The sequence below is a fragment of the Protopterus annectens genome, chromosome 7.part1 (genome assembly GCF_019279795.1).
Source record: "Protopterus annectens isolate FY-2018-M chromosome 7.part1, PAN1.0, whole genome shotgun sequence".
Classification (NCBI taxonomy): Eukaryota; Metazoa; Chordata; order Ceratodontiformes; family Protopteridae; genus Protopterus; species Protopterus annectens.
In genome coordinates, this window is record NC_056740.1 from 426,462,737 (window position 1) to 426,488,643 (window position 25,907).

Genomic DNA, 25,907 nt, shown 5'->3' on the forward strand with positions numbered 1-25,907 from the left:
CATTAATAATGCCATGCTTACATGGCTACGCCTCCCTATCATCTGATTCAGTGTTTATTTTTTTTAATAAAAATGTGCTTGTATGAAACCTCTGTTTTAACACAATAAAGCTGTACATGCCAACATGTATACAAGGAAAAAATTACTATAAAACAAGGCACATTCAGTGACAGAATGTTTTTCAATTGACAGACTGAGTATCCTCTGGGACTAGTAACAAAACTTACTGATATAGTTGAAGTTGGAGGGATTAAAACTCAAAAGCCTGACATAAAACAAATTTAGACACACAGGAAGGGTAAGAACACATATTCCCAATTATCCACATAGGCTGCTCTGCTCCGCCAACTTCTAAATAAGAGATTGCTTCTTATTTTAGGACAGAAAGAAAGGGAAAAAAACAACCTAAAGTGTTATCTGTTTTTGACATTTTAGCGAAGATGATGTTATAATGTCAATCCAGCTAAACATTTCCCTTCCACTTCTGTATGTGTTCTGGCATTTTGACATGAGACACAGTAGTAAAAGGCATCTCACACTTTCACCTCAGCTGTAGATGACAGATTTTATAAATGTATTTATTTATTTACTTGTTAGTTATCTGAGCTAGACACTGATCTACATAATCCACTTTCAAGCTCAGTCCAGGTGCACAATTACACAACAATTTAAGCAACAACATAGAATAACAACTGAATGCATCCAGTATAAGACAGTTCTGTTCATTAAATAATACAAGAAGATCAGATGATATTGTTATTACATTATAAATTTCTGATGACAATTAACAAATCTGTTAACAGATCTGTACACAGGTAGAATTAGATAACTTCTAACAAAGAAAGATTATGGCAAATGATTGTTTTTCTGGTTATACTTCCCTGTTTAGGCAAGATAAGAAGACACAATTATATATCCATAGCTCAGGAGTAAAAAGAAAGTTAGGGCAAACAAAGTTTCCTTTCATTGCCTCATTATAAATAATAAACTATTTTTTTCTATCCACAAAACATATTTTTCAACCAAAAATATAAAGCACCTTTCATTTCAATACATTTCTTTTCAAAGCATGGAATGGGTATGTACTTCCATAATACAGTGCTGATTCATAAAGGGAGGGGGGGGGTAAAAGGACTTCAGGAATATCCCAGTGAATCTTAATCTTTCTCATTTAGAGCCTGTGGAATCCATACTGTCTCAGACTATGGTATGTACAATGTCTTACATGCATATTGTTTTCTTAAGTGCTATAGTACCCTCTTCACTGACTAATGTCTCTCCGGCTGACTACTTCAGGGTCATTGCCTACAGTTTCCCATTTTAGTCTGTATGTAAGTATGTTCGTAGACGTATATGTTTACATTATAGATTGTTATTCTATTTACATTTTACAGTGTTTGACTGATTTATGAAACAGATGCATCATTGCAAAATTCATACTGATTACATTATTTTCCTAGAGTGCATTTTTTTCAACCAACTGGAAAATGCTCAGATTTAAGCAATTTCTATTTCTTTGTAAAATGTCACCAAGTTATATTATTTCAATTTATGTACTCTTGTCTGTTAATGTTATTCTGTGTATTTATGTAACTGTCATTGCCCAAGTGGCCCAAGTCAAGACCGAAAATTGTTCTTTGGTTCAGTTTACTCACCCAGTTAACAAATAACAAATAAATAAAGCATTACTGGAGTAACTACAGTTTTTTTTAAACCAGTGACAGTACATACCTGATTAAAAATGGCAGCATATAAGGTTTTAGCCACAAATCTGTTTGATTTTTACTCAGCTGTCCAATAGCATCATTTGTTGGTACCAGTGCTGTTACATTAACTCTATCAGGGATGGAAAATGAAGACATCTGTCCAAAAAATGAAAACAGTGCAGAGATTTTCAGAAGGTAATTGCCAAAAACACTGATGTCATTTCATTAGAATGTTGATGCTTAAAAATATAAATGTATCATTTCTTTTCTTACAATAATACAGTTCAGATTAAAGTTAAGTAAATCCCAAAGATTTGTATTTTATCATATGCCTTCATACACCTTGTCCTTGTTACCTTATCAAGCCTATCCTTAAAGTAGGTGATACAATCAGTGCCCTTCATACAGCTGAGTAGACGATCCCATATACTTACTACTGCTATTCCATCTTGCTGTACCAATCTACCATGACCATTCCTCTTGTGATTTCTATGCAGATAATCAGCACAGTGTGAGTGGTACAAATGTTGATATGACTTGAGAGGGGGGACCAATATGGTTACTTCACTACTAGTTTGTCAATGTAGATCAAAATACAATACATAAGGGCTATTTTTTATTTTGACCACTGTCCATATGGCAATTTTATTTCATATACTTATCTTTTATTTCAAGTACTCAAATGCTTATATTTTAAGCAATATACATATAAAATATAACAGAAACCAAAATAATAAAAAAGGCTAACCTAAACAAACAAATTCTGCAGGATATCTATACATTTTTTTAAAAAGCATGTAAATAAAACCAGTGGTAGCTGGTGACTTCAAAACAAAGGGGGGCTGCAGGAGACAGCGGAATGGGTGGGGCCAATGGGAGAGGGTGTGACCAACTAAATGAGGTGGAGCTATAGTATAGTGGGATCAATGCTGGCCATGCTTACCTATTTACCTGAAACAAATGCTCAGCCACTATGGCACATGCTGAATACTCTACACGGCACATTGTTACATGTATATACCCTAATTTTGAAAATGACTGTCATGTCCTTTATTACAAATACTGTCATATGCATTTCAATACCTGCGGCTTACACATTATCTAGTTACATAAATATTCTTTGCGTGGCAACAACATAAATGCTTTCCATGTCGATAATTCTTTAACAGTATGCTTATTACAGCTTACTTGCATCTTACAATCTCAGACAAGCTTACCTGATGGTCATTAAAGCATTGCTACTTAAACAGAGAGCAACATGCACTGCAACAATATGCATTTTCTGAATAATAAAAAGCATAAAACAACAGTATAAAATTATGATAGAAAACTGGAACATTCTGCAAAATCAAGGACAGATGAAAAGCCACTTTACTTGTGTCTAACTTGGATGGAGGGATATCCTGCACACTTACACTGCATAACTGCTCCTTGTCTTGCTTGGACACATCCAGAGTCATTACATGGGGGAGTGGGGTACAACAAGTATGTCACAATTTAAAATGTCTCTGGCTGATGGTGATGGCCCTGACACATTTGGTCATACCTCTCAACCTCAGAGCAAAAAATCTGGACAAAGTCATAAATAAAAGTGGGACAAAGGCCCAAAAATAGGGACAATTTTTAAATATTACTGTTTGATAGAATAGTAGGTCTTGCATTAGTATGAATTTTCTGAAGGGTATGAAATCTGAAACTCAAATGTCTGTCATTATTTTCTAACTTCAATCTTTAATGATTTGATACTAATTTGCCAGGCAGAAACCCACAATTTTATGAAAAATGGACCAAAAATGTGATGCAAAAATCTGGATAGTCTGCGAAAATGTGTATAGTTGAGACTGAGGTATGTAATATAATAATAATACATGTATATGTTATGTAAGCAAGTGCAACTTAAAAATTCTTATTCTACTTAACTTTTTTTGCATCCTCCTTTACAGCACACTATTAGAAATCGCACTGGCAAAGATTTCCAATGGCAAAAAGCATTAGGCTGTATGCTGTTTGTCTTAATTTTTCTATAGGCCACTGATTCTCAAGCAATTTCACCTCAAGCATGTATAGGGAAGCTGAATTTATATGTGCATGGGTGGTCTATAATCTCAGAAACCATAATGAATTACATAATTTTAGGTATTACTAGTTAAGTTTGAATTTTAGGCCAGAAGATTTTTGCTTAGAGAAATGGCAGATACTGTGTTTGTAATGCATGAGCTGTCCTGTATATTGACTGAGTGATATGTATTTTGACTATTTTTGGGGGGCATGGAAGTAGCCCATGTTGTGGGGTTTGTATTTCTTTAAGATATGGGCAGCAGAAGATACTCAGAGGTTAATATATTTATCCTTTCACAGTATTGTTTTACTTTCTGTAGGGTTTCATGTCATTGTTCATCTCTCTCTCCACACAGCAACAAAGACCTTTTTCACTTCAGTCTGTGGCATAGTCATCTTTCCTGATGACTACTTTCTAATGATGAATCTGATTATTTTTAATCTCAGGAATATAAGTGCCTCTACTAATTATGTAGTTTTGCTTTCCAATACATCACATTTGCTTGACTTTAGAGAACAGCTAGCTTTTTCAGCCTGCCAGTTAAATGCATTTGACATTACTTAGCCTACAAACCTTCACTAATTTATTTATGTATTTATCTATTTACCATTTGTTAACCAGGTTAGAGCACTGATCCAAGGGCATTCTAAGGTCAGGAAGTTATATAACACAAAAGTAGAATATGAAAATTGAAAAAAAAACAGGCAGTATCAGAACTTAATGAACAACAACAACAACAAAACAAATGCAGTTTCAAACAGCTCTGCATTAAGCAACAATTTACAAGAGCAAGAACTTATGTTACAAAAAGGTGATATATGCAGTTCAGAACAACAATATGTAGAGCAGCAATTCACATTTAAAGATATATGAAGGGAACTGGCATAATGTATTGAAAATAAAATGGCAAAATAGAGCAGGTAAGGACTATGTATGAAATAGGTGAAAATATACATAACTACTTTACTTAGAAAGGTAAAGACTCCATTGTCCCCCCTCACCATCCCCATCTCATGGCACCACCCATTGCTGTCTCTTTCTGACACCACCCCTGCACCTCCACCATCAACAGGATTCAGTAAATAAAAACTGCATAAAGAATACTAGTTCTGAATACTGCACTACAAGTTCAACAAACAAGTTGTAAAAAGAGGACAATCACTTTAACTTTTTTAGGGAGTAGGGTTCGGTAACCTCAAGCACACACACCCACATATTATATAGGTTAAAAGCTCTGAAAAAAAATAAAAAAATAACTAGTTGGACAGTTTACAAACAAGGAAACAGGAAGACAGCCTTCACTGACCTGCTATAATTTATTCAGTTCGTCCTTTCCTTCCTTTTTTGTTTAAGTTGAAGCACTCTGCCTCTTTCTGTTTTCCAATCCAACAAAAAAAAAAAAACAAGTTGAAGGTGCACTACTGCTCTGCTGTGTAATCAAACTGCTGCTGACTGTTTCTCTCTCTCTTTTTCCTGGGTCTATACCATATGAGCGAAAGTTTAAAAACATGAATGCTCACAATCTCGAAACTACCCAACCTCGAACTTCCTACCCCCTACTAAATATATATACCAACTCTGAGATCGCACTACAGTGAGGAAAGGGCAAATATTCCAGTCTTCACTGTACCACGATCTCAGAATAAACACTTAAAGGTCCAGTGGTTTCAAGATTGTGAGCATTCACATTTTTAAACTTTCACTGATATGATATAGACCCCTTTTTCCCAGTATGCAAAGCGTGGGAAGAGAGCGAGAACCAAACAGTAGCCATCCAGCCATCCATGTCACATACGTGACTGAGGATGTAGCAGTCTGATCCCCTTCGACTTTACCTCGGTTACAAACCACATAGACATCTGGGCATCTGTACACTGATGCCTTATCTTCTTAATCTGGACTGCTTTTACAGCAGTCTGGATTTACAGAAACAACTTTTTTTTTTTAACCCGGAACTCGCCGAGCCCGCATGCAGTTCAAGTTCCGGGACTATAACAGCAAGTCAGTTGGACTTGCAGCTAACTTAAGCAGTATTTAAATATTTTATTTTTTAAACTGTTCAGCTTTCTTTTTCTTTCTTTTCACAGCTGGGGCTGCAGCCCTGAAGTCTGATGGCACCAGCTGGCTTGGAATAAAACCATGAACATGGACAATTCTAAAACTAGATGAAATATATTTTTATAATTACCTTTCACATGAGGGTTAACAGTGCTGTCAATGAACAGTAAAATGGAAACATCATATATATTTTAATACAGTTCTCAGTATATTGCTGTGGGTCTTCTTCAGAAGATCGAAATACCACAATAGCGAATTTCACAATCTCAAGACGAGAAGGATGACAAGATCAGAAAACCAACATGCCAGAACTGTGAACTCCAAGTAAGTAACCACTTGTCCAAAAATATATAAAATTGAACTTGAAGCAAATTAAACCCGTCGATGTGAGGAGCTTTGCTCCCCCACACTCTCCTAACTAAATATACCAACTCCGAGGTCACATTTCTGCAGGGGTTAGGGGTACAGTTCAACACGGTGGCCAAGTGGTTACTTACCTGGAATTTGAAATCAGTGTTGCAGGATGTCTGTTATCTGATCTTGTCAGCCTTCTCATCTCAGGATTGTGAAAGTTGGTGTTGTGGTATTTTGGTCTTCCAAAGTAGGCCCATTGTTATACGTGTTTGCTAATCCTCAGAATAATGTAAAAAATACAACCTAAGGCACAGAAACATGGCAGAATTCTTTTTAAAACTGTAAAAGTTTAATACATCAAAAAACAAAGACGGTTAACACTTTCACACAAAGTGCTTCTTCAGACCATAAAAACTAAAATGAAACAACATCATTAAATAGTAGAACAATTAAGCAATTAGAGAACAAGCAGCAATTAACTAATGTTGAAGATGTCTAGATTTCAGCAGAGGTTTTAAAGAAACCTCCCTCTTTAAACCAGCTTGCAAATTGACTACATAATGTAACTGTCTTAACTCTGTAAAATTTCTTATGTCACCTCCATGTTGTGTTTGATGGGTTACTTCTATTACTCTAAAATTAAAAGTATGACTAGCACTGGTCACTAATGTATGCTTGGCTAGAGCACTTCTGATATCCTCCACCTGAGTACTGTATAAATGCTCTCTTATTCTTTCATATAATGTGCGATTACTTTTACCTACATAAAAACCACTACATGCAGAGCAGGTTGCCAGGTAAACTATGTTGGAAGTACGACAATTTTATTACTTATTTATTTACTGACTTTTGTTAACCAGATTTGTCCAACTGGGTTTGTGGCCCATTTTCAGTGGAGACCCGAGGAGAAAAGCTCCAAAACATAGACACAATAAATAATCATCAAACTTTACAATCAAAAATATATCAGCACTCTGTTATACAAAAAAAGTCAAACAATAGAATAGCAATGTAAACAGATAATCTGCTGATATGTAGCCAGTAAGGGGATGGGTAAAGATGCTACTAACTTTTATATACTTGCAGAAATTACATCTGAAACACTTCCTTATACCCTGTGCACAGTTAAAGCTCATACCTGAATGCACTTTACAGCACAATTGTCTCTTCAGGGACTTTCTATGTTTTTATGTAAATGTAGGTCTATCACCAACTACAGCACCTAGGGTATCATTAGTCTGTAAAATGGACCAGTTACTTTTAATACCCCTGCGTATCACTTCCACATCACTTGAAAAATATAGCGAGATAGGTAACCCATCCAAGTCATTCTTTTGAATGTCTAAATCCTCATTAGTATTAACAGTAATATCTGAGAAATACGGTCTAGCTTTACTGGTTTGGCTCCTGTCTAAAGTACAGGCTTTATCAATTTCCTTGTGTCTATACCCTCCCAGTGGTGTCTGGTGATTTCAAATCAAAGGGGGTGGGGGGCTGCAGGAGACTGCTGAATGGGTGGGACCAACAGGAAGGGGTTTGGCCAACTAGAAAGGGGCAGAGCTATGATACAGTGGGAACAATGCTGGCCATGCTTACTAATTTACATGAAATAAATGCTCAGTCATTTATTTTAGGGGAAAAAAGTACATTTGCTAGCATAATTTCACTGGAATTACAGAACAGGTTCAAAAAGTTCATTTTATCTATGCTCAAAACCACACAAACTGGGACTTTAATTAAAGACGCTGCCCTGGGTGCAAAACCATCATTATGAGAGTCCAATCAAGATAAAAATAAAGTGGAGAAGACAAAATATTTCATGCATGGGCCACATTATGATAGCTTACTTAATATCTAGATGGAAACAAAAAGGTTGTGAGGCATGGAAAAATAAATTACTTTTTAAATACATTAATGGAATGCCAGTCAAAATCAGGTATAAGAAAAACAAGCAGCACTCAACTCAAACCACTCCACAAGTCCAATTCTAATTATAATTCATATTCAGCTTTATAAAAGTACCAAGTAACATGCAGCCAACAACATGCATTTTCTGAATAATAAGCATAAATAAACAGTATAAAAATATGACAGAAAACAAGAACATTCTGCAAAATCAAGGACAGATGAAAAGCCACTCTACTTGTGTCTACCTTGGATGGGGAGATACTCTGTCTACACACTTACACTGCATAACTGCTCCTTGCCTTGCTTGGACACATCCAAAGTCACTACATTGGGGAGTGGGATACAACAAGTATGTCACAATTTGAAATGTCTCTGGCTGACGGTGATGGCCCTGACACATTTGTTATACTCTCAAACTCAGGGCAAGAAATCTGGACAAAGCCATAAATAAAAGTGGGACAAAGGCCAAAAAATAGGGAACATTTTTAAATATTGTTCTTGCAAACTTAGAAAGTTAATAAAATAGTGGGTCTTGCATTAGTATGAATTTTCTGAAGGGTATGAAATTTGAAACTCAAATGTCTGTCATAATGTGTCATTATTTTCTAACTTCAATCTTTAATGATTTGCCAGAAAACCACAATTTTATGAAAAACGGACCAAAAATGTGATGCAACAATCTGTACACACACACACACACACACAGACACAGACACAAAAAATAGATGGAATATATGCCTTTCTAAAGAATCAGTCATAGCAATAAACTAAACATTAACCATTTCAGGATGCCATGGGTTCCAGAGAGATACAAGTGTCCTTCAAAGTGTATGTTAGCAAAAACAGTTCCTAAGACAACATATTTAAACATTACTTACATAAAATAGTTAAGTTATGAAATAACTGTTTAAGTTACAAGTAATTACAAGAAAAACTGCTATGTGACACACACAAGCTAAATAGGACAGTGACTGACATTACTACTGAATGTTACTGTTAGGGATTTTACAGGACTTCAATGGAGTTGGCTGAACTTCACAGCAATTGTTACACAGACAATTAATAAAGAAACCTGCAGAGTCATTGATTTCCCAAACAAATTGAGTTGTTAAATATTGTTATAGCAGTTTCTAAGTTACAATGCTGTTACTAAAGACTATTTCATAACTGTAACAGATCAGCTCTAGTAGGGACTCAAGGTAATTTAGATAGAAATACCAGATTAAATAGTGGAAGCCACCTCAAGCAGTAGACGTGTATTGAGTGGCGTACCCCACGGTTCGGTCCTGGGGCCTCTGTTATTTGGGATATACTTTTCTGAGGTACAGGCCAAAACCAGTGGGCTATGGCTGACCAAGTTGCAGATAACTGCAAGCTGGGAGCTGTCATAAATTCCCCTAGTGACACAGACATTCTCCAAGAGGGTCTCATCCAAACAAATGACTGGTGCCAGAAACATGGCCGCAAGCTGAATACAAAAAAATGCATCATCATCCCCTTTGGGGAGAGAGAGCTGTCTCCACAAATTATCACATTAATAACGTTCTAAGCTCGCAGACTCTGCACTTAACCCAGTCACAAATCTTTAGTTTTCAGACAATAATCAGTTCAAAATCATTTCTCTCAAATTTTTACAACATGAACATACAAAGTTGAGCTTGTGTTGAGCACACAAACTGAGGTCTATAGTCTAAAAAATCATTAAGTTTAGTATCTTTGATGAAAAGTTGCAAACTTTAGGGTGACGTTTGCATTTAGACAGGCTAACAAGTCATTGTCACCTTGAAAACTTTGAAGGTGGTGGTGGTTGCGTAGAATTTTTACAAATACTTGCAGCACTATATTTCGTTCTCATTTGTTAATGTGAAGAGTACTGTTTCCAGGAGTGCAGCCATAAAAATTTAATTTTGTATTCACAATCTCATATTCTTGAGCCCTCGGCATGTTTTGCATACAAATATATATATATATATATATATATATATCGGTCTACTTCATATGATTGACACTCATTTCACTGACACCAAAACACCTAAAGCTCAAAACACCAAAAACTCGTTTGATCGAAACTCATAACATTAACACATGAAATTCAAAGTATTATGCCCTTTCCTCACTGTAGCACGACCCTAGAGTTAGAATAAATAGTTGGGGGGGGTGCCCCCCACATTGGGGGGTGTGGGGGAGCGGAGACCCCCACATTATTTAGATAAATATTGTCATTTATGTTATAAGTATCCACGTGTATGTTTAAAAATTATGTAAGGCCCCACACACCCCCCCATCTATTTATTCTAATTCCAGGGTCACGCTACAGTGGGGAAAGGGTATAATGCTTTCAATTTCATGTGTTAGTGTTATGAGTTTTCAGTGTTTTGAGCTTTAGGTGTTTTGGTCTCTCTGAAAAGCTTGTCAATCATATGAGCTTTCGATCATATGAAGTAGGCCTATATATAAATATATATATATATATATATATATATATATATATATATATATATATATATATATATATATATATATATATATATATATATATATATATATATATAATTTTATATATAGATATATATATATATATATATATATATATATAGATATAAATAATTTTTTATATATATATATATATATATATAGATATAGATATATATATAGATATATACACATATACACATACACATACACACATACATACACACAGACATATATATTATACACCACACACTGTTGAAGCATTCATATCTCTGAACAAAGTTTGTATAGAGCTATGTAGCACACTTTAGTTTAGACAGTTACAGAAATGTTCTAACTTCAGAAAGCCAACATGTTTGTGTGAGATGCACAGGAAAAATGTATTCCATTAAATAGAGAAATATGCCTGGCTACACTACACATTTGACTGTATCACACTGAGATAAAGAAGCATTTGGATGAAGGGATGTATATGCTGGTAAGCAGACATACATTCACATTCACACACGTTACATTGTTATGCAGACATTTTTTTACGTGGCTTTATTGTTATCTGTGACTGTTAGAGGGAACTATATTATTGTGTGAGCAACTGGTCTTGACTTTGACAATCTGTCCTGTGAGCAGTGCAGTCATCACAGAAAAAAGCAACCCCCATTAAATTTGATAAAAGATTTTCAATCATTGATTGGTAACTTGAGGAGGACAGAATAAAGGGAAGTGGTGTCTCACTAATTAACCTGTTTGTGGCTTGAAACTTAGTCAAAATGTGATCAAAGCCACAAAGCTACTGTTCCAAGTTCAAATCCATCAACGTAAATTAAACATTTTAGTGTTCAGACAGATTATAGAGTAAGCATTAATGTTTAATATAGAAACAAATTTAATTATCTGGCTTCAGGTTAGAGTCATTAAACACCCACAGAATTCAGCAGCAACAGGAATGTTTTTGTGGGATGTTCAAACTTCAAATATTCATGCAAGAGCAACCAGATAAATGTACTAACTGCATGCATCCATGCTTATTCTAACCTGCTTATTCTAAACTACACTTTGTATTACCAAGTCTGCCAGCAATAAATTTATTAAACTCCCACTATATAACAGTAAATATGACAGCCCTAAACAACCCCTTGTACTTTTATTTATAGTACAGACAAGATTTTAACAATCCCATTTAAACACTATATACAACAATATCTACCATTTTATAAAAGGTGTTTCAATGGCATAATAAAATAGCATGACAAAGTGGTATTAAATCTTATTTAAAGATGGGTACCAGTCTATAGGTCGCATTAGTCAGCAGAAAAAAAATGTTTGTTAGCCATGCAATATGTAGCTGTAGCATTTAAAAAAAAACAAAAGAAAACACAGGACAAGGACACCTACCCTACAAATTTGTTAAAATTCACTGTCCGTCTGTGACTGTCCGTTCATCGAAGTAACAAGTTCTGAACTCTAAAGCAACCAAAGTAGTAGTAGTACTACTGACTGTTTTTCACTCTCTTTTTCCCAGCATGCAAAGTATGGAAAGAGAGCAAGAACCAGTCAGTAGCCATCCACGTCACATATGTGACTGCGGACGTGGCAGCCCAATCCCCTTCAACTTTACTGTGCAGTTAAACCACATAGACTTCTGGGCATCATACTGATGTCTTCCCTCCTTAATCTGGATGGCTTTTACAGCAGTCTGGATTTACAGAAAACTATTTTTTTTTTTTTTTTTTTTAAACCAAGCATGCTCAGTTCAAGTTCCAGGACGTATTAGCGAGTCAGTCAGACTTGCAGCTAAGCAAAGCAGTCAGCCAGTAGTAGTATTAGTATACAAATAAAATTTGAAATAATTTATAAATGTTTTATTTTTTTTAATTTTTTTTCTTTCTTCACAGCTGGGGGGGGGGGGGGGAGGCTGCAGTCCTGGAGCCCGATTGCACGAGCCTCCACTGTGTCCATCTAAAATCAGATGAAACAAACCCCAGCAGCAAAACAAACAAAGTAAAAATGTATAAAATCCCTTGTGCAGAGGAAAAGGAGACAATCCAAAAAACGAAATCCACAGAGGCAGCATTTCAATAAAAACAGTTGATTTATTTGTAAGCGCTTTTGCAATAAAAATTGCTTCATCACCTTTTCCTCTGCACAAGGGATTTTATACATTTTTACATCTAAAATCAGATGCTAAAGAGGTTAAATCATTGCTAAACCTCTCATTAAAATTATTAGGTCTAGATGTGTGTAAGATTTGCCCCTTTAAAATATTTTTATAAATAAATGCAGGATGCATGCTATGTCTTTGTAAAACTGCGTTACGTCTGCATGTCTTCCTAAAAAGATCTGTATTTAAAACAGCCATTGACATCCTTATCTACTAACACATCAATGAAATCTATAGAGGAGAGGGACTGTTTACTTGTAAACTTCAAAAATGTAGTGGTGGTATGTAAATAGGAACTAAATCATTGTAGACTCTCCAAGGGTCGCTTCCTCAACAAAAAGATATCGTCCACAAACCTTCTATAAAATATAACATGGTCCACCCATTTGTGTCCATGAAAAACATGCCTTTCTTCCCATTGAGGCAGAACCATGTTGGCACAGTTATTGGCACAGGCTGTGCCCTTAGCTATGCGAACCTTTTGTAAAAATATTAAATTTTCAAATACAAATGCATTATTTTCTAGTACAATCTCTAGAAACAAGCCCAACAAATCTATTAACTGTGGGGAAAAATCATTATGTTGTTGTAAGAAATCCTATCATCTCAATGCCTGCTATATTATGAATCACAGCAAAACATGATTCCATGTCCAACGTGACTAAGAGGCAATGGGTAATAGGACCATTACATGAAATAACTCATACAAATCACAGAGAAACTGTTTGGTATCCTTTAAAACACAATGGACTCCATTCACAACTTGCTTAAATATTTCTCCTCAAAAATGGAGAAAGGTTTTGTAATCTACCCCTTACTAGACACTATGGGCCTAAAGGGTGGATTAAAAAAATTCTTATGAATTTTGGGGAGCCCTAGGAATTAAGGTATAGTAGAGAATTGTACTGTCAGATAATCAAACAAAGTAGAAGTTATTAAATGACTATCAAAACAATCTTGTAGCGCGACATCAGCATTCCTTTTTAACAAAACTACTTGGCCAACATCAATAGGCATATAAACAGATTCATCAGTGAGTAGAGGCTTAATGCCAGTCTTATAGTAGCTGTAGTCCAGAACCACAATAGCCCCCCTTTGTCTGCTGACTTAATCATGATATCACCATCATTACGTAACTCTTTGAGCACTTAATTTTCTTCTTCAAGCACTCTACTAGCACCATTAACATCATGAAACTGTCTGAACAAGTCTAATTCACATTTCTTACAAAAAGTCTCCAGGACCGAATTCAAAACTGGTTGATAAGCACTCCGTTTCTAAAGAGGAATTAAGCATATAGAAAGTGGATTTTTAGAAAAGCTAGGAGCAAACTAAATAGGAAAAAATGGGAATTGTGGGAACAATACATACAGGGGAGGAATGAGGTTTAAAAAAGGCAGGACTTAATGAGATTTATAATATTTGATTGAAAATGATTGGGTAGATTATAAGTGATGTATAATATTTACAGCTGGGAAGGTGTCAGTATGGTTTGTGATGTAAAATGCTTGCAACTAGGATTGTGTCAGTACGGTTTGTTTTCAGTTATATAAACGTATGATTGCTTATGTCATAAGTGATGGTTTAATAAATATGTTTCTTGTTTTAAAAAAAGGATCAGGAAATGAATAATTGAAGTAATGTTGCTTAGATTATATGATGTATAGCAATATATGTGAAGTATAATATTTATAAATGTGAACTTGTTAATACAGTTTGATTACATTTATATAAATGTAAATGTGCCTATGTCACAAGTGATAATTCAATAAAGGTGTTTAAAAATAAAGCATAAAGAAAGTGAGGGTGCAGAGATTTGGGAGTGATTTCTCACAATGAATTATAAAAGTAACTGAAGAAATGCTGTTTAGCTGTGTGGTGGTAGGGGGGTAAAATGCTTTTGGACAAATATAAATAATGTTTAATGTGCTAAGTAATAAGACAGGGTTTGTGTCAGAGTTTATGTCTTTGAAAAGGAGGAAAACAGTGAAGAGGTTATACGTATTTTGTGATGGGAGATGCTGTAAGAAAAGGAATACATTGTATGAAATGGAAGAACAGAAAATAAATGGATCTACTTGAATCAATCAAGATGCAACTGAACACCCTGGTTTTGGATTACTTTTTACCCTTCCATTGACTGGGTAAATTATATGTGTTCTAACTCACTTACCCAAATGTTCCTGGATTATATTAGCTCCAATGCCCTGGATCAGCTGCCTGATACCCCCAACAAAGGGCTCAAATATCCCAATTAGATCTGCTACTCACCATTACAGGGGACTGCTGCACCACTCCCACTGTGTGGCCAACCCTGATGAGATATGACCATATATCAGTCTTGTTAGAAGTAACTATAACCCCCCCCCCCCGCAATCAGCAACTAGAATAAAAAAACTTTTCCAAGGCCAAATACAAACTCTTACAAGACAGCATAAATAGCTTTATAGCCCCTCCCCTCACAGAGGAGGACACCTTTGCTGGGTTATACATCATTGTATTATACAAACAGCTATACAATTGTATTGACTCTGCTGTACCTGACAGGACCAAAGTAGGATCTTCCCCCCGGGCCTGTGGAAAATACGGCCCACACCACAGAATCCTTTATAAACACATTCTATGAACACCTTCAGGAATGCATGGATCATGCGATCCCAAATAAAACCAAGACCCAATCCTCCAAAGGCAGACGTCCTGTCTGGTGGACCCCAGCCATAAACAAACTATACAATAGAAGGAGGAAGCTACTAAATGATAGAGCAAAATCCCAAAAAGGGAAGGCATCACTGATCAGTATTAGCAAAAAACTACGGGCACTCATAAAATTGTCTAAGGCCAGATTCGAGAGAAAAATTGCACAGGACACTAAGGATAATCATAAGGCTTTCTTTAGTTATGTTAGGAACCTGGGTGGTAATTCCCAGATATGCTCAGAATTAGTCCAAAATGACAAATAATACACTGAACCCACAGACATTGCCAACATCCTAGCTGACAGGTTCAGCGCAAACTTCTCTCCACCAAAGGGCAAATATCTATCCTAGCAGAGTGCTGCCCCCCTGACATCTCAGATGCTCAGGTAAGAGCCGCCCTCTCCAAAGCAAAAAACACAGCATCAATGGGACCAGACGGTGTTTCGGGCTGCGTCCTACATGAACTCCAAGAAGAGCTAAACCCAAACATGAAACTACTGTTCAATCTCAGCCTTATTACAGGATATGTGCCCAAAGAGTGGCATACAGCAACAGTGGTCCCTCTCCATAAAGGTGGTGCCTCAACAGATCCTGGAAACTATTGCCCCATAAGCCTGACTAGCTTGGTCTGCAAAGCTATGGAAAGGATCATCATGGACCTCATAAATAAAGATATAGGGGACCTACAGACACTGGATCCTACCCAGTTCGGCTTTGTTAAGGGCAGATCCTGCCTCTTAAACCTGGTTGATTTCTTTGAAACAGTCACCAAGGTGATTGACGAGGGGAAGGTGGTCCACACAGCCTACCTGGACCTCGCAAAAGCCTTCGATACAATACCCCACTTGGGCATTATAGATAAGCTCACCAGCTTAAATATAAACCCCTATGTCACTAGATGGATTGCAAACTGGCTCAAGGACAGAACCCACATGGTTAGAATTGCTGGAGCCATGTCAGACTCGAAACCTGTTACAAGTGGTGTCCCACAAGGCTCAGTCCTGGGACCTCTCTTGTTTGGTATATATTTCTCGGAGGTACAGGCCAACACGGAAGGACTGTGGCTGACCAAGTTGCAGATGACTGCAAACTGGGTGCCATAATCGACTCTCCAGCTGACACAAGCATCCTCCAAAAGGGCCTCATAGAAACAGACAACTGGTGCCAGAGCCATGGCCTCAAGCTAAATGCCAAAAGTGTATAGTCATCCCCTTTGGCAAAAACAAAGTGCCCACAAATTACCACATAGGTGGTAATCCATTAAGTACAGAAGAAGTAATTAGGGACCTGGGGACCCAAGTTGATAGCAATCTCTCATTTGACAACCACGTGGTCAAAGTGGTTAGAAAAACATTTTATATAGCCCACCTAATCATGAAGGGATTCACATCTAGATCAGGGGAGGTCATCATGCCTCTTTACTCATCCCTCATCAGGCCCATAATTGAGTACAATGCCCCTTTTGGGATGTACCTTATCAGACACCTGCAGCAACTGGAAAGACCCCAAAAGTACCTCACCAAGAGTATCAAAGGGCTCAAATAGATGCCATATACTGCCCGGTTAAAGAAACTCCAGCTCTACTCAGTGGCATACCGCCTGTTCAGAGGCGATCTGTGCCTGATGTATAAAGCCATGTCCAACCCGGAATTAATGGACATGCTGCACCTCAGAAAATCCAAATCCCATCGAGCTACGCGATCGAGAGACTTGAACCTCAGCACTGAAATAAATAGGACATGCTGGAGGGACAGATTTATAACCCAGAGGCTCCCTTCACTCTGGAATAAAATCCCAGTCCAGGTTAGGCAGAGTCCCTCATTGACTCTCTTCAAGAGGAATCTTGATGAGTGGATGGGAGATAGTAGGTTTACCCCGGGTATCACTTCTGTGTCACTGTTAGACAGAGGCACAGTATACTAACCTCGAAAAAGGGCATAGCAAAATTCATTTAAAATGGGTGGCGAAAGCCAAACACATTCTGGCTAGGCTTATAAATGCCCTAGGGCAGATAGCCTAGTATGAACCTATGAACCTATGAACCTAAGAACAAACCTGGCTGGTGGACATCTGGCGTTAACAGGCTATACAATAAGTGAAACAAATTGCTGTCTAAGAGTAGGAAGAAAAGGCCTTAAAACTGGAAATATTCCCTCCTCAACTTAAACAAGCAAATTAGACTCTTTGTGAAGTCCTCCAAAGCTAACTGCAAATCCAAATTAGCTTCCCCAAAGTAAGGAAAACCATAAGGCATTCTTTAGTTACATCCGTAACCTTAAAGGAGATTCCCATATTTGCTCTGAACTTCTAGACAATGGTATACATACAAATAACCTGTGGATATTGTAAACTTGCTGGCTTACAGGTTCACTGAAAATTTCACTCTCATCCCCATCATACATACCCCTAAGCATTCCCACCACCTTTCCTCCATCTTGCATCTCCAAGGAGCAAGTCCTATATGCCTTCTCCAAGACCAAAAGCACAGCATCTATGAGACCAGATAACATGACAGGCTGTGTTCTACATGGGTTAAAACAGGAATTAGCAACACCAAACAGCTGGAAAACAGCTGCGGTCATCCCTTTGCACATAGGGGTGCATCCACTGACCGCATGAACTATAGACCCATTAGCTTGACTAGCCTTATCTGCAAAGCCATCGAGTGAATCATCATGGACCTTCTCAATAAAGATATAGGAAATCTCCAAATGCTTGACGCATCTTAGTTTGGTTTGTTCAGCAGGGATCATGTCTGTTAAACTTGGTGGACTTCATTGAGACAGTCACCAAAGCTCCAGAAGATGGTAAATCTGTGCATACAGCCTACCTGGACCTGGCCAAGGTTTTTGATAAAATTCCCCACTCAGGCGTCATTGATAAACTCACCCAGTTGGGTTTTAACTCATATATTGTTAGGTGGGTTGCAAACTGGCTCACTGATAGAACTCATATAGTTAAAATAGGATACTCCACCTCCTCTAGCAGATCTATAACCAGTGGTGCCCCAGCGGGTTCGGTTCTGGGACCCCTACTGCTTGGAATCTACTTCTCTGAAATCCAGGCAAAAACTGAAGGTCTATGGCTGACCAACTCTGAGGATGACTGCAAACTGGGAGCAGTCATTGAGTCCCTAAATGATGCAATATAGGTTCATAGGTTGGTACTAGGCTATCAGCCCTAGGGCCTATACAAGCCTAGCCATAACAATTCCCTGGCTATTTCTTCCCACACTATTTACTTCCCTGGACCCCTGTCTAGCAGGGCGACTGACGTGATCCCCGGGGTGAATTTCCTTTCTCCCATCCAATCGTCAAGGTTCCTTTTGAAGAGGACCAAAGAGGCACTCTGCTTGACATGTATGGGCAATCTATTCCAGAGTCTGGGGAGTCTCTGGGTCAGAAACCTATCCCTCCAGCATGTTTTGTTTATTGTGATGACAAGGTTTAGATCCCTGGAGTGTGTGGCTCTGAGGGATTGGGATTTCTTTAAGTGTAGCATGTCCATCAGCTCTGGGTTTGACATGGCCTTGTATGTTAAGCAAAGATCGCCTCTGAGTAGACGATATGCGACAGAGTATAGCTGGAGTTTTTTAAGGCGGTCAGTGTAGGGCATCTGCTTTAGGCCTGTGATTCTTTTAGTGAGGTATTTCTGTGGCCTTTCCAATTGCTACAAGAGGGACTTACACAGACAAATGATGGGTACCAAAGTCATGGTCTTAAACTAAATGCAAAAGAAAATACATTGTCATCCTCCCCTTCAGTAAGGGTGATGTTCCTGTGAATTACCACATCAATAACAGTAACCTAAACTTGCATTCATTGGTGAAAAATCTGGGCACGCAGGTTGACAGCAACCTTACCTTCAATCACCATGTCTCCACTGTGGTAAGAAGGGCATTTTATACTGCTCATCTCATAACTAAGGGTATTGATTCCAGAAACAAAAAGAGGTTATAACCCCCCCTGTACTCTTCCCTCATCAGGTCAATAATAGAATACAATGCTCCCTTTGATACTTGCAGCACCTGGAGAGACCACAAAACGTCCTTATGAAGAAAATGCAGGGCTTACAGCATCTGTCATATGTGAACAGACTAAAATCACTGTCACTTTACTCTGTGTTGTACAGACTGTTCAGATGTGACCTGTGCCTCGCATATAAGGCAATCTCTGACATGCTTTAATGGAAATGCTGCACATTTGCAGGTCAAATGGCACAAGGGTCAATTTCTCTAGGGACTTTAACTTGGTGTGTGACATAAACAGAACCTGCTGGAAGGATAGAAGTGTCTCCCACAGTTTCCTCACCTCTGGAACAGGCTTCCAGTTCATGTTAAACTCTGCCCCTCATGGACCTTATTTAAGCTCAATTTGGACACCTGGATGGGTAACCAGAAGTTCTTCCTGGGAATTCCACCTGTGTCCCTCTTGGATAGGGGAAATAGGTGCTGATTTTAGTGTCTGCTCTAAATGGACACTCTTGGGAACAAGGGTTTAACTTGGCTAGGCTTGTAAGGGCCCCAGAGCCATTAGCCTATTAATCTTCTTGATTCTATGATCCTATGAGAAAAATGTCTGTGTGTATGGCTGTCTGGGCGTGTATGTCTTTTGTGATCATGTTCACATGCATGTATGTGAGTTTCTGTATATGCATAAATCTAGGACACAGGTGTACACTCATGCGCTTATGTGTGTGTGTGTGTGTGTGTGTGTGTGTGTGTGTGTGTGTGTGTGTGTGTGTGTTTGTGGTATATCCATACGTGTGTGTGTGTGTGTGTGTGTGTGTGTGTGTGTGTGTGTGGTATATCCATACGTGTGTGTGTGTGTGTGTGTGTGTGTGTGTGTGTGTGTGTGTGTGTGTGTGTGTGTGTATATATATATATATATATATATATGTATGTAGATATATATATATATACATATATATATATATATATATATATATAAATATATATAGATATATATATATATATATAAACATATATAAATATATATATATATATATATATCTATATATATTATTTATGTACATATACATATATATTTATATATATATATATATATATATATATATATATATATATATATATATATATATATATATATATATATATAAAACTACAGACGAGTGTGTGTGCATGTGGGGATCCCCTGCATTTTGTCAAAAGTCATTTTTTCAACAATCACAGAGGTGGCATTTAATGTCAATGGTACAGATAGCCAAATAGTCTAAATGTAATGTGTGTTTCATCAAGACAGGTGAGTGGGGTTGAAGGGGGTTGGAGTGTGCATATGTTAGTGAGTAAGGGTTAGGGTCGGGGATAGGTGTTGTATGTTTTTGTGCAACTGTGTATATTTTAGGGTTAGGGTAGGGATTAAGTAAATTCATGAGACCCCTGGACACAAATTTAAATATATGGTAACTGACAGTTTAATATTGATTGTAGGGGTGGACCGTGGGCTTTGCATTTAGAAATGAAGGTACTTACCTGACAAGTCTTGCTGAATTCATGTACATGCCAGGCATTAATGAATTTTTTCTATTTACTGCATATTAAAACCCAAAGAGTTGACTAGGTGGTCGGTATAGTAATCAAAGTTATTACTGTAATTTTAGACTCAAAAAATTAAATTTAAATTTATATTTATACTTATATTTCTATATGTAAAATTATATTTATATATTTATTGTAATATTTATATTTATACAATATGTAACCTTAAACATACGCTTTGTTTTTGTTGAATAGCACTTTTCAACTTTAATACTGGTTTTAACGTAGTTTTGTAGTTGATGGGTAGCCTCTTAGTTTGAATAGACTGTTGATTTATTTTAGTTTATTAGGTGATACTTAAAATAATTTATTATACTTTCTTAACATTGGAGAAAGCAGATAAATTGAATTTATGAAATTATTTAGTTGCTAAGGTTTTGTAATTTGTGACTTTAATAATACACACATATATATATATATATATATATATATATATATTTGTACTTTTAATTATTTGATACGGTCTTTATCATTTTAAGTAAATTTGAATAAATGAAAATGAGAACAGTCACCACGAAAAGCTTCCTCAGCACAAGTAGGATCCAAAAAGTAGTCACGATAAAAATGTAAAAATCATTTAATGTAGAACAAGGAATGAGCGCTACGCTTCATCAGATACAATTACACAAAATAATTCACAACTAAATACCCAACTTTTTGGCGGGCTCATTAATTTATCTGCTTGTTAATGCCTTAATTAATAATGAAGCTTAGTCCACATTACATCAACTTCACTACATTTCCTATTTAAAATTACTGCAAATCAAATATTGTATATCATTGTAAAAAATGAATACACTTACAGAGTTTAAATAATGCAGTAATGATCACAACATCACTCATTCAGACATCTGTTAAAAAACACTTTATACATTATGTATTATAGCTCGCTACTTACACATAGTATCACTCCCAAGTGTAACGTTACCTCCAAAAAACATTCCATCGCTAGTTACAAATAACTGTAACTTGAAATATATCCATCTATCTTGTGAATATAGCATATTTACAAAAAGCTTGATAATAAATCAAGCTCTTAATCCAATAAGTTCCTTATTGAGGTATAACCCATACGAAAACGTCAACATTATACGTCATCGATTTAGAACTTAGACAAGCTTCTACTCGCAAGTCATATCACGTGCTGTAGGTGCGCTGGTACAGGATATCAGGAAGTAAAAGGGTATCCTTCCAGATCCTAGTGCCGCTATGTTGATCTATAATCTAGATGTTAATCAACAGTTTGACATCAGAGAGTGTGTTCCCTTATGTAGAGCATGGAAATTTGAACAAAACACTCAATAAGTACTAGCGACTATCAATGGGCAACAGTACAAAGTAAAAATACGTTTTAAAATCTAATCTACCATAATACTTATATAAATATTAGATTCTATCTATTCATAGTCGGTAGTGACTATTAATAAACAGAAAAACAAAATGAAATATAATTTAGATATCTGATTGTTAATCATCCTAAAATTCTAACATAAAAATAATCTGGTTTTGTGGGACATAAATATACGTCACACAGCATGGATCTACAGTCTACAAAGAATGCCATATTGATCAAAAGCCATGGCTATCATTAGCCAAATATATATAATTCTTTACATGTACCTTTTGCTAAAAATAAGTGGCAGTACATTCACTTTAACATTAATATAAAACTACTCACTTTGCTGCAAACCTAGTATGTACATAAAATATATAAAGTATTATGGTTAAATATTAAAGTCATGCGTTAAATGAATACATAGGACGAATAAAAAATTATTGCAGAATATTTAGCAATAAAATAAATGATAAACAAAATTTTGGAAACCTTCAACACTTAGTGCTTCTACACAGGATAGAAATTATGGAGGGTCACAATAATAGGTGCCTATATGTAACATTACCTGCGTTCAATCAACACCGGTTTTAGAGAAATGGAATTATTTAATCCTGGTGGTAAATGTGCCGCTAATTTCAGGATCCAGTGTAACTCAACTTTGGCTAAAGTATTTTCAATATTACCCCCTCTCATAGTTAATGTGACTATTTGTAAGACTCTGAAGTTAAAGAAATGAGAATGGTATTCCTTTACATGCCTGGCTAACGCATTGGTTTCTTCCTGTTTCCGAATATCGTATAAGTGATCATAGATGCGGTCCCTCAATCTCCTCTTTGTTAAACCTACATAAAATGCTGTACAAAGGGAGCAGGTGGCCAGGTATATCACATTTTTTGTGTTACAGTCAGCATAGTGATTAGGTTTAAAAACAAAATCCATAATGGGATGTTGGTAAATCTGTATCTTACTAAGGTTATTGCACCTAGGACAATGTAAACAAGGGTATGTACCTTTACTTACTATGTCTCCAAGTGATAAACAATTAGATTTCCTCACATTAGTGACATATTGAGCATTACATAATAGCTTCTTGAGATTATTGCTATTTTTGTAACAGAATCTAGGTGTAAAGCCTACAACATCTCTGATTTGTTTGTTCACTGTGAGAACATTCCAGTTCTTCCTTATTACTTGCCTAATACTTTCTATTTCATTAGTATATTTGATGACATAACACATCCTGTCCCCATGAGTGGTGGGACCAGGAGTTACTTTCTTTCTATACCCATTCGATGGTATCAATTCATCCTTGTTAACATGCTCAATGTCTCCAATAATCTCCCGCCTTATTCTCCTCACCATATTCATATCATAGCCTCTATCTTTGAACAGAAGCTCCATAGTATTAACTTCTTTCAAGAGGTCATGTTTATCTTGGCAAAGTCTGGACACTCTAGTGAATTGACTAGTCACTATGCCCCGAAAAATGTATGCCGGATGCATACTATCTGGTGCTAATAACGCATTTTTCCAGACAGTTTTCCTATACAGTGTGGTCATGATTTTTCCTCCTTCTGTCAGCCTCAATGTAACATCCAGAAAGTTGACATATTGGTGTGAGCTCTCTACTGTAAATCTTAAAAAATCTGTGGTGGTTTGTAGGTATCTCAGAAAGCTATAAAAGCTATCTGTCGTGCCTTCCCAAATTATAAGAATGTCATCTACAAACCGTTTGTAGTATCTTATGAATCTCGAAGACTCATGGGTGAACAAAAACAACTTCTCCCACCAGTATACTACCAGGTTAGCATAACAGGGGTGCCCATGGCCACCCCCCATGCCTGTAAGAAATACCCATCTCCAAACATAAAAACGTTGTTATTTAAAACTATGTCCAACAACTGGGAAACCAATATGATCCTGTCATTAGAGAAATGGGTTTCTTTATGCAGTAATTCCCTAATATACTTAACCCTATGTCGTTCGGGATTGAGGTAAAGAGCTTTTCTACATCCATAGTAATTAGGAGGTATTGTGTATTCCTCATGTCTAGATGTAATTCATTGAGGCTCTCAAGCAATTGATATGTATCTTTAAGGATGGTGCAGCAGTTATTGACGACTGGTCGTAAAATATTCTCTAGGAAGGTCGATATATGAGCAGTTACCCAACCTTCCCCTGCTACAATCGGTCTCATTGGTATTGGCCATACCTCCTTATGGATCTTGGGAAGCCCTTTCAAAATAGGAATAACCGGATCAGGTTTCAAAAAATATTCATATAATTCTACACTAATTTGTCTGCATAACAACAAGTCATATATAGTGTCATTAACCGTTTGTATGATAGTGGAAACTTGCTGGATGGATATAGTTTTGTAGGTCGTTCTGTCTGATAGCAACTCCCTCATGCACTTCACATATTCATCTGTATCCATCATCACAACACCCCCCCCTTTGTCAGCAGGTTTCACTATCAATTTATCATCTCTCTTCAACTTAGCCAGGGCATGACTTTCATCACTGTTGAGGTTATAAAACCTCCCTTTCTTATTATGTGTTACAGAGAACAATGCATAAAGATATTTTTCACATAAGTCCAAGAAGCATTGCACCATCGGATGCATCGGTGGTATAAAAGTGCTTCTATTCTTAAACATAATAAAAGGTTCAGTCTTGTTGTCACTCTTTATCTCATGAGGAAACAATAACTTCAAGCATACTCGCCTACAAAATAGTCTTAAATCCACCAGGCAATCCTCTAGGGATGATCTAGCCGATGGAATAAACGTAAGCCCTCTATTAAGAAGGCTAAGCATGGCTTCATCAACACTATTACTAGAAAAATTAAAAACCAAAGTCAGTATCTGGTCTTCCTGTTTGGCACGTTCTTATCCTCAGAATATTTATGCTCGGCCCCCTGCTGCTGGAGCGCCCCCTTTGTTTTTGAACATATTTCCTTTGATATGGTAAAAAAGGGTGGTTGGTGGTTCCTTGGATGCTGTTACTTTTAGGTATAGCTCCTGGGTTCCGGTGTCCTTGTAGAGCCTCTTGATTCGGCGGAGGTGTACCTACAACCGGAAACTCAATGGGGTCCAGACTACTGACCCTAGTAGAAGAAATCTCAGTCTGTGTAGTGGGGTGGGTACTGGTTACCAACATTGTCAAATTATTAGGAATTTCCAAACAATCTGTCATACCATTTGAGTTTGTTACATTCTGTGTAGAATTAGAGTGACCATCTTGATTTCTTGGCCAAACAAATACATGGCCATTTTGGAAGTCCAGAAAGTCTCTCCTTAACTTACGTTGTTTCGTCTTACCCAACCTGTCACTAAAAGATTTCACTTGCGTGAAAACCAGGCAGAGTTTCTCTTTACAGTAATCTGAAGTAAAACAATCTATTATTTTTTGGTATAACATATCCGTTTTACTACGGAGATCAGTCTCTAGTGGCAAAAAATATTTAAGCAATAATTTCACATAATCGAATCCTAGATTGATATTCAGGTCTTGCCACTGTTTTAATAATGATGGATGGAGGCATGCAGAAACATGCCTCTGGGGACTACCTTATGATACAAGCAAGCTTCTAAATGTAATC

At 36.8% G+C, this 25,907-nt stretch overlaps 1 protein-coding gene across 1 annotated transcript in view; it reads right to left on the reverse strand.

The window, feature by feature from the left end:
* The window catches only part of STAB1 (stabilin 1), a 2,761,215-nt gene that overhangs the window by 1,614,199 nt on the left and 1,121,109 nt on the right, over positions 1–25,907 (reverse strand). The window contains exon 29 of the mRNA XM_044078505.1: positions 1,732–1,862. Within this exon, the coding sequence (XP_043934440.1) occupies positions 1,732–1,862 (131 nt within the window). The remainder of the gene's footprint in view (positions 1–1,731; positions 1,863–25,907) is intronic.